The sequence below is a fragment of the Chiloscyllium plagiosum genome, unplaced genomic scaffold (genome assembly GCF_037043375.1).
Source record: "Chiloscyllium plagiosum isolate Xiang-an unplaced genomic scaffold, Cpla_swu_hap1 HiC_scaffold_30, whole genome shotgun sequence".
In the NCBI taxonomy this organism is placed as follows: domain Eukaryota; kingdom Metazoa; phylum Chordata; class Chondrichthyes; order Orectolobiformes; family Hemiscylliidae; genus Chiloscyllium; species Chiloscyllium plagiosum.
The window spans coordinates 17,438,445-17,454,282 of NW_028270168.1; the positions used below are offsets into that span (position 1 = coordinate 17,438,445).

Below are 15,838 nucleotides of genomic sequence, written 5' to 3' on the forward strand. Positions count from 1 at the left end.
TGTAAACCTCTATAAGGTCACCCCTCAGCCTCCGACACTCCAGGGAAAACAGCCACAACTTGTTCAGTCTCTCCCTGTAGCTCAAATCTCCAACCTTGGCAACATCCTAGTAAATCTTTTCAGAACCCTTTCAACTTTCACAACATCTTTCCGATGGGAAGGAGACTAGAATTGCATGTAATATTCCAACAGTGGCCTAATCAATGTCCTGTATAGCTGCAACATGTCCTGTACTCCATACTCTTCCAATAAAGGAAAGCATACCAAACGCCGCCTTCACAATCCTATCGACCTGCAACTCCACTTTCAAGGAGCTATGAACCTGCACTCCAAGGTCTCTTTGTTCAGCAACATTCCCTAGGACCTTACCATTAAGTGTATAAGTCCTGCTAAGAATTGATTTCCCAAAATGCAGCACCTCGCATTTATCTGAATTAAACTCCATCTGCCACTTCTCAGCCCATTGGCCCATCTGGTCCAGATCCTGTTGTAATCTGAGGTAACCCAATTCGCTGTCCAGTACACCTCCAATTTTGGTGTCATCTGCAAACTTACTGACTGTACATCTTTTATGCTCTCATCCAAATCATTTATGTAAATGACAAAAAGTAGAGGACCCAGCACCAATCCTTGTGGTACTCCACTGGTCACAGGCCTCCAGTCTGAAAAACAACCCTCCACAACCACCCTCTGTCTTCTACCTTTGAGCCAGTTCTGTATCCAAATGGCTAGTTCTCCCTGTATTCCCTGAGATCTAACTTTGCTAATCCGTCTCCCATGGGGAACCTTGTCGAACGCCTTACTGAAGTCCATCTAGGTCACATCTACTGCTCTGCCCTCATCAATCTTCTTTGTTACTTCTTCAAAAAACTCAATCAAGTTTGTGAGACATGATTTCCCATGCACAAAGCCATGTTAACTATCCCTAATCAGCCCTTGCCTTTCCAAATACATGTACATCCTGTCCCTCAGGATTTCCTCCAACAACTTGCCCACCACTGAGGTCAGGCTCACCGGTCTATAGTTCCCTGGCTTGTCTTTACCACCCTTCTTAAAACAGTGGCACCAGGTTAGCCAACCTCCAGTCTTCTGGCACCTCAATGATACAAATATCTCAGCAAGAGGCCCAGCAATCACTTCTCTAGCTTCCCACAGAGTTCTCAGGTACACCTGATCAGGTCCTGGGGATTTAGCCACCTTTAACCATTTCAAGACATCCAGCACTTCCTCTTCTGTAATCTGGACATTTTGCAAGATGTCACCATCTATTTCCCTACAGTCTATATCTTCCATGTCCTTTTCTGTGGCTCCATACAAAGGTCACCTTGCTGATCTTTGAGGGGCCCTATTCTCTCCCTAGTTACACTTTTGTCCTTAATATATTTGTAAAAACCCTTTGGATTCTCCTTAATTCTATTTGCCAAAGCTATCTCATGTGCCCATTTTACCCTCCTGATTTCCCTCTTAAGTATACTCACACTTCCTTTATACTCTTCTAAGGATTCACTCGATCTATCCTGTCTATACCTGACATATGCTTCCTTCTTTTTCTTAACCATACCCTCCATTTCTTTAGTCATCCAGCATTCCCTATACCTACTAGCCTTCCCTTTCACCCTAACAGGAATATACTTTCTCTGGATTCTTGTTATCTCATTTTTGAAGGCTTCCCATTTTCGAACCCTCCCTTTACCTGCGAACATCTGCCTCCAATCAGCTTTCAAAAGTTCTTGCCTAATACTGTCAAAATTGGCCTTTCTCCAATTTAGAACTTCAACTTTTAGATCTGGTCTATCCTTTTCTATCACTATTTTAAAACAAATAGAATTATGGTCACTGGCCCAAAAGTGCTTCCCCACTGACACCTCAGTCACCTGCCCTGCCTTATTTCCCAAGAGTAGGTCAGGTTTTGCACCTTCTCTAGTAGGTACATCCAGATACTGAATCAGAAAATTGTCTTGTACACACTTAAGAAATTCCTCTCCATCTAAATCTTTAACACTATGACAGTCCCAGTCGATGTTTGGAGAGTTAAAATCCCCTATCATAACTACCCTATTATTCTTACAGATAGCTGAAATCTTACAAGCTTGTTTCTCAATTTCCCTCTGACTATTGGGGGTGGTCTATAATACAATCCCAATAAGGTGATCATCCCTTTCTTATTTCTCAGTTCCACCCAAATAACTTCCCTGGATGTATTTCCGGGAATATCCTCCCTCAGCACAGCTGTAATGCTATCCCTTATCAAAAATGCCACTCCCCCTCCTCTCTTGCCTCCCTTTCTATCCTTCCTGTAGCATTTGTGTACTGGAATATTAAGCTGCCATTCCTGTCCATCCCTGAGCCATGTTTCTGTAATTGCTATGATATCCCAGTCCCATGTTCCTAACCATGCCCTGAGTTCATCTGCCTTCCCTGCCAGGCCCCTTGCATTGAAATAAATGCAGTTTAATTTATTAGTCCTACCTTGTCCCTGCCTGCCCTGACTGTTTGAACACTTCTGTTCTCAGCTGTACCCGTCTCAGATCGATCTCTTTCCTCACTATCTCCCTGGCTGTTCGTGCTACATTCCCCTGAGAATCCATCACCCCCTACATTTCCTAAAACAGCATACCTGTTTGAAATGGGTATATCCACAAAAGACTCCGGTACTAGCTGCCTACCTCTCTTACCCTTCCTGGAGTTAACTCATCTATGTGACTGTATCTGAGACTTTTCCCCCTTCCTATAACTGCCATCCATCACATAATGTTGCTGTTGCAAATTCATCATCGCTTCTATCTATCTCTCCAACCGATCCACTCGATCTGATAAGTTTCGCATCCAACAGCATTAATGGCAGATATAATCCGCAGTAACCCTTAAACTCTCTTTAAACTCCACATCAGACAAGAAGTACATATCACTGCAAAGGCCATTTTTGCTCCTTCACAATCTACAGACCCAGAAAATAACACCGTCTTATTCCTCTACAAACACTACCCCAGGTTAAATTAATAGCTATGGCTTATATTTTAAGTTTAATCAAGAGACTTATCTCCAAAAACACATAATCAAGAGAACCCACTGTACTCACTAATACAGCCTTTCTCTTGGACAGACTTAAAACAACAATTAACTGATCTGATTCTATGCTGTGAACTTCGCCCAACTGTTGCTCCAAGATTAGTTGTGAATTTCACTGTTAATTTCCCAGATGCACTCTGATGTCCATCGATGCACTAATTCATAAACAGCAAAGGCAGTAACTTTTCTCTCACTCTCACTGTTTTTTCTTCCAAAGTTCCAAAACAATGCAACAGCATATAAAACAGTAATTGCTGCTCCTGAAATTTGAGGAAATCCCCTCCAACACCTAAAATACCTCAATAAAAAGGAGTAGCTCTTCCAGCCAGAAGTTTTTCCCATCTTCCATCTTGGATTACCTAGAATCCTATTTACCTATTGCCTTCCCACCCCACCCCCCTCCCATTTATCTCTCAGCCCCCTTGGCTTCTCCTCCCAACATTCCTGATGAAGGGCTTATGCCCAAAACATCAACTCTGTTGCTCCTCGGATATTGTCTGACCTGCTGTGCTTTTCCAGCACCACATTTTTTGACTCTGATCTCCAGTATCAGCAGTCCTCACTTTCTCCTACTTCTATATATCGGTGGTTGCAAGCAGTTGAGAAACATTAGAATGTATAAATGCTGAGATTGGACAAGCATGCGCTGCTTATAATAACTGTTTTATCTTTCACATAAATTAGGCTAAACCAGCTAACCATATCAGGAAGGTATTGAATTTCTTGAATGTGTTCAGCTTAGTTCCCTGCAACATTACATTACATGCTAACCATATAGGCCACATCAATCTTCTAATTCTAACATTTTTAATAGCCTAACAGCACATGAACATTTATCAAGTAACAATCATAACAGATGATTGAGCTTAATGTCATTTTGAAAGGAATAAATGTGAAACAGAACCAAGGCTCTCGATTTCAGGAAGGCTCGCTTCAATGCAGTGAGACAGACATTGTTCACAGTAAACTGAACAGATGTATCAATGGGTATAAAAACCAGCAGATCAACCAACAGGAATATGTTTAAAAAAGGTTTACCAGAATAGTGCTTGAACGCCATGGATTAAGTTATGAGGAGAGATTACACAAACTGGGCTTGTCATCCTTGGAATTTCACAGGTAAAGGGTTAATTTAACTTTTTCAAACATTAAAAGGAAGAGACAGAACCAGTGGAGAGTGCAATTCCTGCTGGTTGGTGAGGCGAAGACTGAAAGTGTAGATTAAAATATCTGAACTTTCAGTTCTGAAAGTAGGAAGCATTTCTACACTTAGAAGGTGGGGAGCTTTCTTCCATAGAGTAACTGGAAGATCAATTCAGTTGCAGATCAGTTTTAAATTTTAAATTTTAAACCTGAAAATGAGACTTATCTATTTACCAAAGTTAAGGATTGATTGGAACAGGCTTGACATCCTTCTGCTTTTTCCTGTTTCTTGTCATGTTTGGATTTGGGGCCAAAGAGAGGGAGAGAGAAAAACTACTGCTAAAATGAGAGATGGGGGAGAGAGAGAGAATGTCAAGTGAAAGGGATAGCGGACCAGTGAAGAGAGGGTGGTGGGGTTGAAGTGAAAGAGAATTGAGGAGGTAAATTGAGAAAGAGAATGGGAGGTATGGCAAAAGAGAAAATGGGGGGGGGGGGGGGAGAGAGAATTTGTAGGCTATCAAAGTGAGAGAGTTAGATTTGGTGGGCAGAGCAAGAGAGAAAGGTGGTGAGGGGGCTGAAGTGAAAGAGAGAATGGGCTTGAGGCAGCAGTCAGAAGTGGGGTGACAAAGCAAGAGAGAGCAGGGTGGGGACAAAATAAAAGAGGGGGAGAGTGAGGAGATTATGCAAGAGTGTGCTGGGGCAGGTGAAGAGAGAAAAAGAAAGTTGGAGCCAAACGCATGACAGCAGGAGGGCTGGAATGTGAGAGTGTGGGATGGGTGAAAAGCAAGAGTGTGTAGAATGAATGAATGTTTTTATGGTAGTGTGTCTTTTATAGTGGAAATACAATAAAATGCAGTGAAATGAAGGGCCGATGCACAAGAGTGTCAGGATGGTGATGCACAGGAGAATGTGGGGGTGTGAATAGTGAAACCATATTGGGGAACAAGTGGCAGGAATGAAAATGAAAATGAGAGAAGTGTTGGGCAAAGTGCAAGAAAAGTCAGGAGGAGTAAGAGTGTGGGGAATGAATGATAAGAGTCTGGAGGACAAAGGACAAGTGTGTGGAGGGGATGAAGCGTGAGACAACATATAGGGGATGAAGGGCAAGAGTATGGTGAACTGTGAGGGTAGGCATCAAGGGGCAACAGAGTGTGGGGGGGGCAAAGTGGAGAGAGAGTATTAAGGGGAGAGAACTGAGTGTGATGAGAATATGTGAGGAGACAGAGAGTGAGAATAAGTGGTGAAGACGAATAGAGGGGTGTGAGTAAAGGGAATGAGTAGGGTGAATAGGGTGGGCGCATGAGAGTCAGTAAACAAATGAGAGACAGAGTGAAGGAAGAGAGAATTGATAGAAGGGGAAGGAAATTGAGGCAGATGTGGAGTATTGGTGGAGGGGAGAAGAAACCGCGTCAAAGGGATCAAAGGAAAGGATAGAGGGATGATAGAGACAATTGGAAAGAGAAATAGCAGAAGGAGAGAGTATAGTGACACTGGAAAATCAGACCGTCAACCCAATGATGTTGACAGGATTCAGTGACACTGGTCAGGGGCAACATTGCTGGTGGTATTCCATTAGGTCCCACAGTATTCATAAAGTTGGAGCATAGTGTTACTCTAATTGTCTTGCTGCTGATGGCAATGGGTTGCTGAGGTGAGATGCTTGTGACGACTGAGTTTTCCAGCTGGTCAACTTCATGTTTTCATTTAGTTATTTTCTTGCCAACTACAGAGTACTGATGAGATCGATTGTGATACTTGTTCCCTGCACAACAATGATTGCAGTGTACCAACAAAAGATGAGGATGTTAACAGCGGGCTGTCACATCTCAAATCCCCGAGTGTGAGTATTCGGAAGTATACTAAAATCTGAATGCCCTGCTGGGAGTATTTTGTTTCACCTTTGTGTGCTCGAGGATGCAATGGGTTTCAATCTTTGTCTTGTGTACTGGGATGTACCAGGTATAACTCACCACTGTTTGTACAGGTATATTCTAGCAATTCACAAATTACTGATTGCCACATTTTAGATCGCATTCTAAATAGTCAAAGATACTTGGAAGAATTAATGTACTGATGTGTCTGTTGCTTGGGAACCTTTCTCTGTGTAACAACAGTGCTGTGATTTCTTGTAGTTAGATATTTAACAGGAGTGACCTTTTCATAATATCTTCCACCTTCACAAGAGTAAAAGTTTGACAGCGAAATAGTGATTTATCAGGATGTCACATGAACATCATTGAACTAACGTTATTCTGTCCACATTTGTGGGCGGCACGGTGGCACAGTGGTTAGCACTGCTGCCTCACAGCGCCTGAGACCCGGGTTCAATTCCCGCCTCAGGCGACTGACTGTGTGGAGTTTGCACGTTCTCCCCGTGTCTGCGTGGGTTTCCTCCGGGTGCTCCAGTTTCCTCCCACAGTCCAAAGATGTGCAGGGTCAGGTGAATTGACCATGCTAAATTGCCCGTAGTGTTAGGTAAGGGGTAAATGTAGGGGTATGGGTGGGTTTCGCTTCGGTGGGTAGGTGTGGACTTGTTGGGACGAAGGGCCTGTTTCCACACTGTAATGTAATCTAATCTATAATGTAATCTAATCCTGAGCAAAGCTAACTATATCGCTTGTTTTGAACTTTCAAAAGTTCACATGTAATTGCAGTGTGCAGAACACATTAATGCAAGAATTGTGCTGACTGTTTGTACACAGAAATTGCACGGAACAAAAGATTTTTGCTTATGAAACTGTGATGCTGCTGGAGATTTGCCTTCCTTGTCAGATCCTTTCTTTAAAGTATTGAGCAGACTGAATAGCAATATACTATCTGCTGGTACTGACCCATAACTAGAAGGCTAAACTGTGTGATTTTTTAAAACTTATTCTTTTATGGGATGTGGGTGTATTGCCCATCCTTAATTGCCCTTGAAGGTAGTGGTGAGCTGCGTTCTTGAACTACTGCAGTCCAAGTGGTTCAAGTATACCCACAGAGCTATTAGCAAGGGGATTCCAGAATATTAACTCAGTGACAGTGAAGGAATAGCAGTGCAGTTACAAATCAACTGGTGTGTGAATTAGAGGAGGTTTGCAGATGATGACGTTCCCATGTATTTGCCGCCCTTCTTCCGCATAGTAGTGATAGTGGATTTGGAAGGTGCTGTATCAGGAGCCTTGGTGAGTTTCTGCAAGGTACTTTTGTAGATGATTTACTGCTGCTACTGATCAGTGATGGCAGGACTGAATGTTTGTGGCCAGGTCCATTAGCCAGTATAAGGTCTAATATGGCCCCTCCTCTAGTTGGACTATCCACATAATGTTTCAAGAAGCCTCTTGGATACATTTAACAAATTCTGCCCTGTCTAAGCCTATTGATCTAAGGGAGGCCCAGTCAATATTGGGTAAACTAAAATTACCCACTAGGACCAATTTGTGTTTATTGCATCTTTCCATTATCTGCCAACATATTTGTTCCTCAATGTCTCTGTAGCTGTTGGAGGGCCTATAGTATAATCATTACAGTATAGTTCAAATATGGCAGTTCACATGTTGCAATACAAGTCCATTTAATAATAGTACGTGGTAGTCTTGAGTGTCTGACACTACCTATAATGCAGATTACATCTACATTTGCACTACATTTGTTTTTCTCCTGTGTACAACCAGACCAATCTGATACTAAGGGTGTACAATGGTGGGGGCCCTTAAACTGCAGCCTTTCTTCATAGAACCTTTGCAAAGGCTGCATCAAGCATTAATACATTCTCTAGTCCTGAAGTTTGGAATGTGCCAGATAGCAATACAGTCAGAGACCGCTTCTCACTTTGAAATAGGAACAAGTTCTGAGCAGACCACAGATGAATTGATTGGATTTTTGTACACATTTCGAAGCATTTCACAGAGCACAGAGTCTTGTGTTATGAAGCCATTTAGGATGGACCTTCACCAAAAAAAATTACCACAAGTTTTTATTCTTTGCAAATGTACATTTTAAAAAGAGAAGTGACCGTCTGTTCTCCATTCCAGAGGTATCTGGTGTTAACCATCTGCTTGGGGAATCATCCGACAGAACTCCTCATACCCCTTTTCAAAGTGCATCAAGGACATGTAGGCCACTATCCGATTGGCTTAGCATCACAGTTGTTTCTCACACAAGTTTTTCTATGAATGACAGATGATTTGGCATAGTCTGACTGAATAGAATGTTCCATGGCAGACAATTTTTTTTTGAGTTTAGGGACAATAGAGCTTTAGAACATTATATCATTTGATTATCCTGTTCCAATAAAGCAACCATACACAAAGATGGCAATTGGTGAGAGTGATATTGGATACATTGTTTCCTCTTCAGCTGAAGATTCGTGTTTCATATCTTTGTGGGCAAAGTCCGTTTTCAATCTCTAGGCAAACTAGAAGAAAAGCTTGGATAATTGTCATCACACAGAATTCGAGAATGGGTCCTGCACCATGATCAAAAGTACTAACAGTATCTTGCAACAGTTGATTGGGTTCCAAGAGGAACCATCACTCCCATATTCCCAGTTTCTACTTGACTCCAGTTATGTACACCTCTTTATGCTACAGGCCCTCCAAATCACATTCCCAGCACACTCTGACAGCTTGATCTGATAGTGATGGAGACAAAGGATCGATAGGCCAAGTTTCCAAGAAGATGGCCTTACTTTTGTAATGATTTACTCTGTCTCAGACCAATTTAATTAGCCATAGATGCTTCTTAACCTGTGGATCAAAAGCAATTCTGAGCACATTAAAGTGATGCCTTCTTTGTAAAAGGAGGCCTTAAACTGAATGTGTCCAATGCCTAGGATTATTGCTCTTTTATGAACTCTTCTTAATGAGCTCAGCAAAAAGATTTGATACAAGTCTTGAGAGAGATAACAGCCTTGCTTGATTCTTGATTTGATCAGAATATCTTCCAATTTTCAAGCTCTGATGAAAATCATATGATTGCATTTGTGTATAGTAGTTGAATCCAATTGCAGCTTCTCTCCACAAAGTCTACTTTGGAAAGCACATGCACCATTTATGTATGTGTAATTCTCTCATAACCCTTCTGGTTGAAGCTGATTAGGCTGATGATATTCCTCATTCGTACACCATTTGGTATCAGAAAACTTGCCATCCAATAGCTGTTTCAAATTCAAAGAAGACAACTGACTTAATGTCAATCTCAATGTCACACATGAGACAGGCAGAGTTTGCCATTTATGCTGCAACCACTTGAGTTGCTGGTATTCAGCTGCTGGGTGGGAGCAAGAAAATGTAGATACTAGGCTCCTTCATCATGCAAAATGTTTATGGTAGTAATAGGATCCATTATATTGCACAAATCTTTCTTGCCCTGAAGTCTTGGTAAGGAATACAACAGATGCTTCACTAACTGATACTGTGTATTCTATCTTGTAGCTCAGCAGCAGTATGATGAGTTTGTACAGCAGTGCTGATTTTGGAAGTGTTGATGTGAGAGGTAGTATCACTTTTTCCCTGCATTATGATGAGAAAATTCATGAGTTCCACATTCTCGTTTTGCAATGTGATGATCTTGCTGGAGTCAAGAAAAATCGTTCTGACCCGTAAGTACAAAATCTTTGGAGAAATATAACTTTTACAAAAATTTACTGATTTCCACAGATACCTTGACATCATTGAGGTGGTGGGATCCACATTGGCACAAAGCGGAACTGTATTTGGTTCAAAAATCACCAAGTGTGACTGTGTCCATGTCCAAGTGTGTATGTGAAACACAGTGGTTTATTTTGTTTTAAGTATTTCTGGCTACAGTACTTAGTGATTTTATGAACTTGATCACTTAACAGCTATGTGAAGAGCTATCTTCTCCCAGATAAATCATCCCGAAGCAAACGTAAAACCTCAGTGAAGAAAAAAACATTGAATCCTACATTCAATGAGAAATTAGAGGTGAGATAAGTTAGGTGTCTTAATTTTTATACATCTGTTAGTAAAACATACACAAATGCCATGACGTTTACATGATATATAATTAACACACCCCAACATATTCATCATATTGATGCCGAAACACCACATGGCATATCTTTATTCAAGCACCAAGACCATCAATTCCACTTCCATGACATCACCACACTCTGCCTTGCCTCAACTCAATAACTACTGAAATGTTTCATTCTTGCCGTTTAGGAAAACAAAATTTGAATATGGTGTGAAGAGAGCCATTTAGTCAAAGCTTTATACTTTGATCTGATCAAGTCAAGCACAAAAATATCATATTTCAAATGATCAAAACAACTTGTACTATAGAAGAAAAGGAATGCCCTTTTTTTCCACAAATCAACTGTTTTGCCAAGAAATTGCCATGGAGGCAGGAACAAGAACTATAAGCTTCCCATGTCTTCTGGTAATTAAAAAAGTCACAAGACTTGAAAATATTCCTATTGTTGAACAAGTTAATCCATAAGACCATATGAGGTAGGAATAGAAATAGCCCATTTGGCCTGCCAAATCTGACCAGCCAATCGATGAGATCATGGCAAATCTCTCCAACAGGTGCAACCTACTCAGCCTCTCTTATAAGAAATACCTTACAACAACCTGGTAAATCTTCTCTTGCCTATTTCCAGTGCCAGTACATCTTTCTTTAGATAAGAGGACCTGAATTGATCAGTCTTCTAGGTGTAGTGTGATGTGCATGTATGGTTTTAGCAAGACGTCCCTACTTTTATACTTTATTCCTTTTGATATGAAAGCTAACCATCCATCTGCCTTCCCTATTAGCCACTGAACTTGAATGTTAGTTATATGAGACTTGCACAAGGACCCCCAAATCCATCTGTAATGCTGTTTTCTGCAGACTTCCTCTGTTTCAGAACTTTTTAGTTCCTCTATTCTTCCTGCCAAAGTGTGTAACCTCACATTTTCCCACATTATTTTCTATCTGCCAAGTTTTCATCCACTTATTTAATTTGCCTGCATCCCACTTTTAATTCTGTGTCATCCTCACCTCTTGCCTTCCCACTCAACTTTGTCATCTGCCAATTTATAGCATCTGCAGTTTTTTAAAATCTCTAATCCAAGGTAGACAGGCAGCATCATGAGGTGGAAAAGTCCACATTTTGGACGTAACCCTTCCCCAGTACTGGGGATGGGTAGTAGGGAAGCTGCAGACTGAAGGGGATGTGGGGGAGAGTTTTGGTAGGGAGAGGCGCAGAATGGTGAGGTAGAGATAGGTAAATACAGGTAGAGAGTACAACCTGGTTGGTCGATGGGAGGAATGAATCCTGTTGGTAGCTGAAAGGAAGGGTTGGTCAAAGGAATGGAAGGGGGGTGAGTGGCTGGAAAGAGAGTCAGAAGATGGGAAGGAAGGTTATTGTTATTCAATGTTGAGTCCTCTGGGCTGTAGGCTGCTCAGGCAGACATTGAGGTGTTGTTCCTCCAATTTTTGCCATGACCATCCTCTGTCTCATCCATTGCCACAGCGAATCAGACCACAAATTAGAGGAACAACACCTCCTTTTACACCTGGACAGCATATAGTCCAGAGGACTCACATGGAGTTCTCCAGTTTCAAATAACCTCCCTTTGCATCTCCTGACCCTTTCCAGCCCCTCCCCCTCTCTTCCATTTCTTTGATTGACCCTTCCTTCCAGATACCAACCGGATTCATTCCTCCCATCAACAAACCAGGTCATACCTTCAACCTATGTTCACCTATCCCTACCTAATCACTCCACCCCTCTCCCCACCCAAAACCCTCTCCCAACTGCCTCCCCCGCCTCCCTTTATCTGCAGCTCCCTTTTTAAACCCACCATCAGTCTTGAAGAAGGGTTTCACCCAAAACATGACTTCTCCACTTCCTGATGCTGCCTGGATTGCTGTGTTTTTCCAGCCTTCTGTTCATCTGCAAACTTGGCAGCTGTACATTCACTTTCTTCCTCCAGGTCATTAATATGTGTTTTAAAAAATTGTGGCCCCATCATTGATAATTGTGGCTCCTCCACTGGTTACAGGTTGCCACCTGAAAATATTCCCTTTTCCTGAACATACTGTTTTCTGTTATTTAGCAAATCCTCTATCCATACCCCCAACTTCATACTCTCTTTTCTTAGTAAATAATTGCATGTGCTGTGCCTTTTTACTGAATGCTTTTTAAAAATCCAAATGTATTGCATCTACTGGTAACCCTTTATCTATCCTGCTTGTTACATCTTCAAAGAATTCTACTAAATTTATCAGGCATAGTTTACCCTTACCAGACATGTCCTGTACGTAAAAAGCAGGACAAATCTAGCCCAGTTAATTACAGCCCCATCAGTCTACTCCATTATCAGTAAAGTGAAGGAAGGTGTCATCAACTGTGCTACGAAGCAATACCTGCTCAGCAATAACCTGCACAGTGATGCCCAGTGAGCATTCTGCCATGGTCACTCAGCTCCTGACCTCATTACAGCCATGGTTCAAACATGGATAAAGAGCTGAATTCCAGAGGTGAGGTGAGAGTGACAGCCCTTGACATCAAGGCTGTAGTCAACGGAGTGTGATGTCAAGGAACCCTAGCTAAACTGGAATCCATGAGTATCAGGTGAGAAACTCTCCAGTGGTTGGAGTAATACCTGACACGTAGAAAAATGGTCATGGTTGTAATGGCCAGGCATCTCAGCTGCAGGACATCACTGCAGAAGTTCCTCAGGGTAGTGTCATAGAGTTATAGAGATGTACAGCATGGAAACAGACCCTTCGGTCCAACCTGTCCATTCCGACCAGATATCCCAACCCAATCTAGTCCCACCTGCCAGCACCCGGTCCATATCCCTCCAAACCCTTCCTATTCATATACCCATCCAAATGCCTCTTAAATCTTGCAATTGTACCAGCCTCCACCACATCGTCTGGCAGCTCATTCCATACACTTACCACCCTCTGCGTGAAAAAGTTGCCCCTTAGGTCTCTTTTATATCTTTCTCCTCTTACCCTAAACCTATGCCCTCTAGTTCTGGACTCCCCGACCCCAGGGAAAAGACTTTGTCTATTTACCCTATCCATGCCCATCATAATTTTGTAAACCTCTATATAAGGTCACCCCTCAGCATCCGACGCTCCAGGGAAAACAGCCTCAGCCTGTTCAGTCTCTCCCTGTAGCTCAAATCTTCCAACCCTGGCAACATCCTTATAAATCTTTTCTGAACCCTTTCAACTTTCACAACATCTTTCCGATAGGAAGGAGAGCAGAATTGCATGCAATATTCCAACAGTGGCCTAACCAATGTCCTGTACAGCCGCAACATGACCTCCCAACTCCTGTACTCAAAACTTTGACCAATAAAGGAAAGCATACCAAACGCCGCTTTCACTATCCTATCTACCTGCGACTCCACTTTCAAGGAGCTATGAACCTACACTCCCTCGGACCTTACCATTAAGTGTATAAGTTCTGCTAAGATTTGCTTTCCCAAAATGCAGCATCTCACATTTTTCTGAATTAAACGCCATCTGCCACTTTTCAGCCCATTGGCCCATCTGGTCCAGATCATGTTGTAATCTGAGGTAACCCTCTTCCCTGTCCACTACACCTCCAATTTTGGTGTAATCTGCAAACTTACTAACTGTACTTCTTATGCGCGCATCCAAATCATTTATGTAAATGACAAAAAGTAGAGGACCCAGCACCGATCCTTGTGGTATTCCACTGGTCACAGGCATCCAGTCTGAAAAACAACCCTCCACAACCACCCTCTGTCTCCTACCTTTGAGCCAGTTCTGTATCCAAATGGCTAGTTCTCCCTGTATTGCCTGAGATCTAACCTTGCTAATCAGTCTCCCATGGGAAACTTGTTGAATGCCTTACTGAAGTCCATACAGGTCACATCTACTGCTCTGCCCTCATCAATGCTCTTTGTTACTTCTTCAAAAAACTCAATCAAGTTTGTGAGACATGATTTCCCACGCACAAAGCCATGTTGACTATCCCTAATCATTCCTTGACTTTCCAAATACATGTATATCCTGTCCCTCAGGATTTCCTCCAACAACTTGACCACCACTCTATAGTTCCCTGGCTTGTCTTTACCGCCCTTTTTAAACAGTGGCACCACGTTTGCCAACCTCCAGTCTTCTGGCACCTCACTTGTGACTATCGATGATACAAATATCTCAGCAAGAGGCCCAGCAATCACTTCTCTAGCTTCCCACAGAGTTCTCAGGTACACCTGATCAGGTCCTGGGGATTTATCCACCTTTAACCGTTTCAAGACATCCAGCACTTCCTCTTCTGTAATCTGGACATTTTGCAAGAGGTCACCATCTATTTCCCTACAGTCTATATCTTCCATGTCCTTTTCTGTGGCTCTACACAAAGGCCACCTTGCTGATCTTTGAGGGGCCCTATTCTCTCCCTAGTTACACTTTTGTCCTTAATATATTTGTAAAAACCCTTTGGATTCTCCTTAATTCTGTTTGCCAAAGCTATCTCATGTGCCCGTTTTGCCCTCCTGATTTCCCTCTTAAGTACACTCACACTTCCCATATACTCTTCTAAGGATTCACTCGATCTATCCTGTCTATACCTGACATATGTTTCCTTCTTTTTCTTAACCAAACCCTCCATTTCTTTAGTCATCCAGCATTCCCTATACCTACCAGCCTTCCCTTTCACCCTAACAGGAATATACTTTCTCTGGATTCTTGTTATCTCATTTTTGAAGGCTTCCCATTTTCCAGTCGTCCCTTTACCTGCGAACATCTGCCTCCAATCAGCTTTCAAAAGTTCTGGCCTAATACCGTCAAAATTGGCCTTTCTCCAATTTAGAACTTCAACTTTTAGATCTGGTCTAACCTTTTCCATCACTATTTTAAAATGAATAGAATTATGGTCACTGGCCCCAAAGTGCTCCCCCACTGACACCTCAGTCACCTGCCCTGCCTTATTTCCCAAAAGTAGGTCAAGTTTTGCACCTTCTCTAGTCGGTACATCCAGATACTGAATCAGAAAATTGTCTTGTAGACACTTAAGAAATTCCTCTCCATCTAAATCTTTAACACTATGGCAGTCCCAATCAATGTTTGGAGAGTTAAAATCCCCTATCATAACTACGCTATTATTCTTACAGATAGCTGAGATCTCCTTACAAGTTTGTTTCTCAATTTCCCTCTGACTATTGGGGGTGATCTATAATACAATCCCAATAAGGTGATCATCTCTTTTTTATTTCTCAGTTCCACACAAATAACTTCCCTGGATGTATTTCCGGGAATACCCTCCCTCAGCACAACTGTAATGCTATCCCTTATCAAAATTGCTACTCCCCCTCCTCTCGTCTCCCTTTCTATCCTTCCTGTAGCATGTCCTAGACCCAACCATATCCATACAACAGTACAGCACAGCACAGTACAGGCCCTCCTGCCCTTGATGTTGCACCAACCTGTGAAACCTATCTAAAGCCCATCTAACCTATACTATTCCATTATCATCCATATGTTTATCCAACCATCTTTAGCTGCATCATCAAAGACTTTCCCTCCACCATAAGATCAGAAATGGGATGGAGCTATCATCGGCAAACATGTTCAGCACCATTCACAGTTCCTCAGATACTGAAGCAGTCCATGTTCAAATGCAACAAGATCTGGACAATATCCATGCTTG

General features: G+C 42.2%; 1 protein-coding gene across 3 annotated transcripts in view; it reads left to right on the forward strand.

Annotated features, from left to right (window-relative positions):
* LOC122563564 (synaptotagmin-like protein 1) overlaps nucleotides 1–15,838 on the forward strand; it is a 151,225-nt gene that overhangs the window by 119,834 nt on the left and 15,553 nt on the right. For all 3 annotated transcript variants that reach the window (XM_087976779.1, XM_043717459.2, XM_043717458.2), the window contains 3 exons: nucleotides 5,942–6,052; nucleotides 9,627–9,793; nucleotides 10,037–10,139. In XM_087976779.1, the coding sequence (XP_087832905.1) occupies nucleotides 5,942–6,052; nucleotides 9,627–9,793; nucleotides 10,037–10,139 (381 nt within the window). The remainder of the gene's footprint in view (nucleotides 1–5,941; nucleotides 6,053–9,626; nucleotides 9,794–10,036; nucleotides 10,140–15,838) is intronic.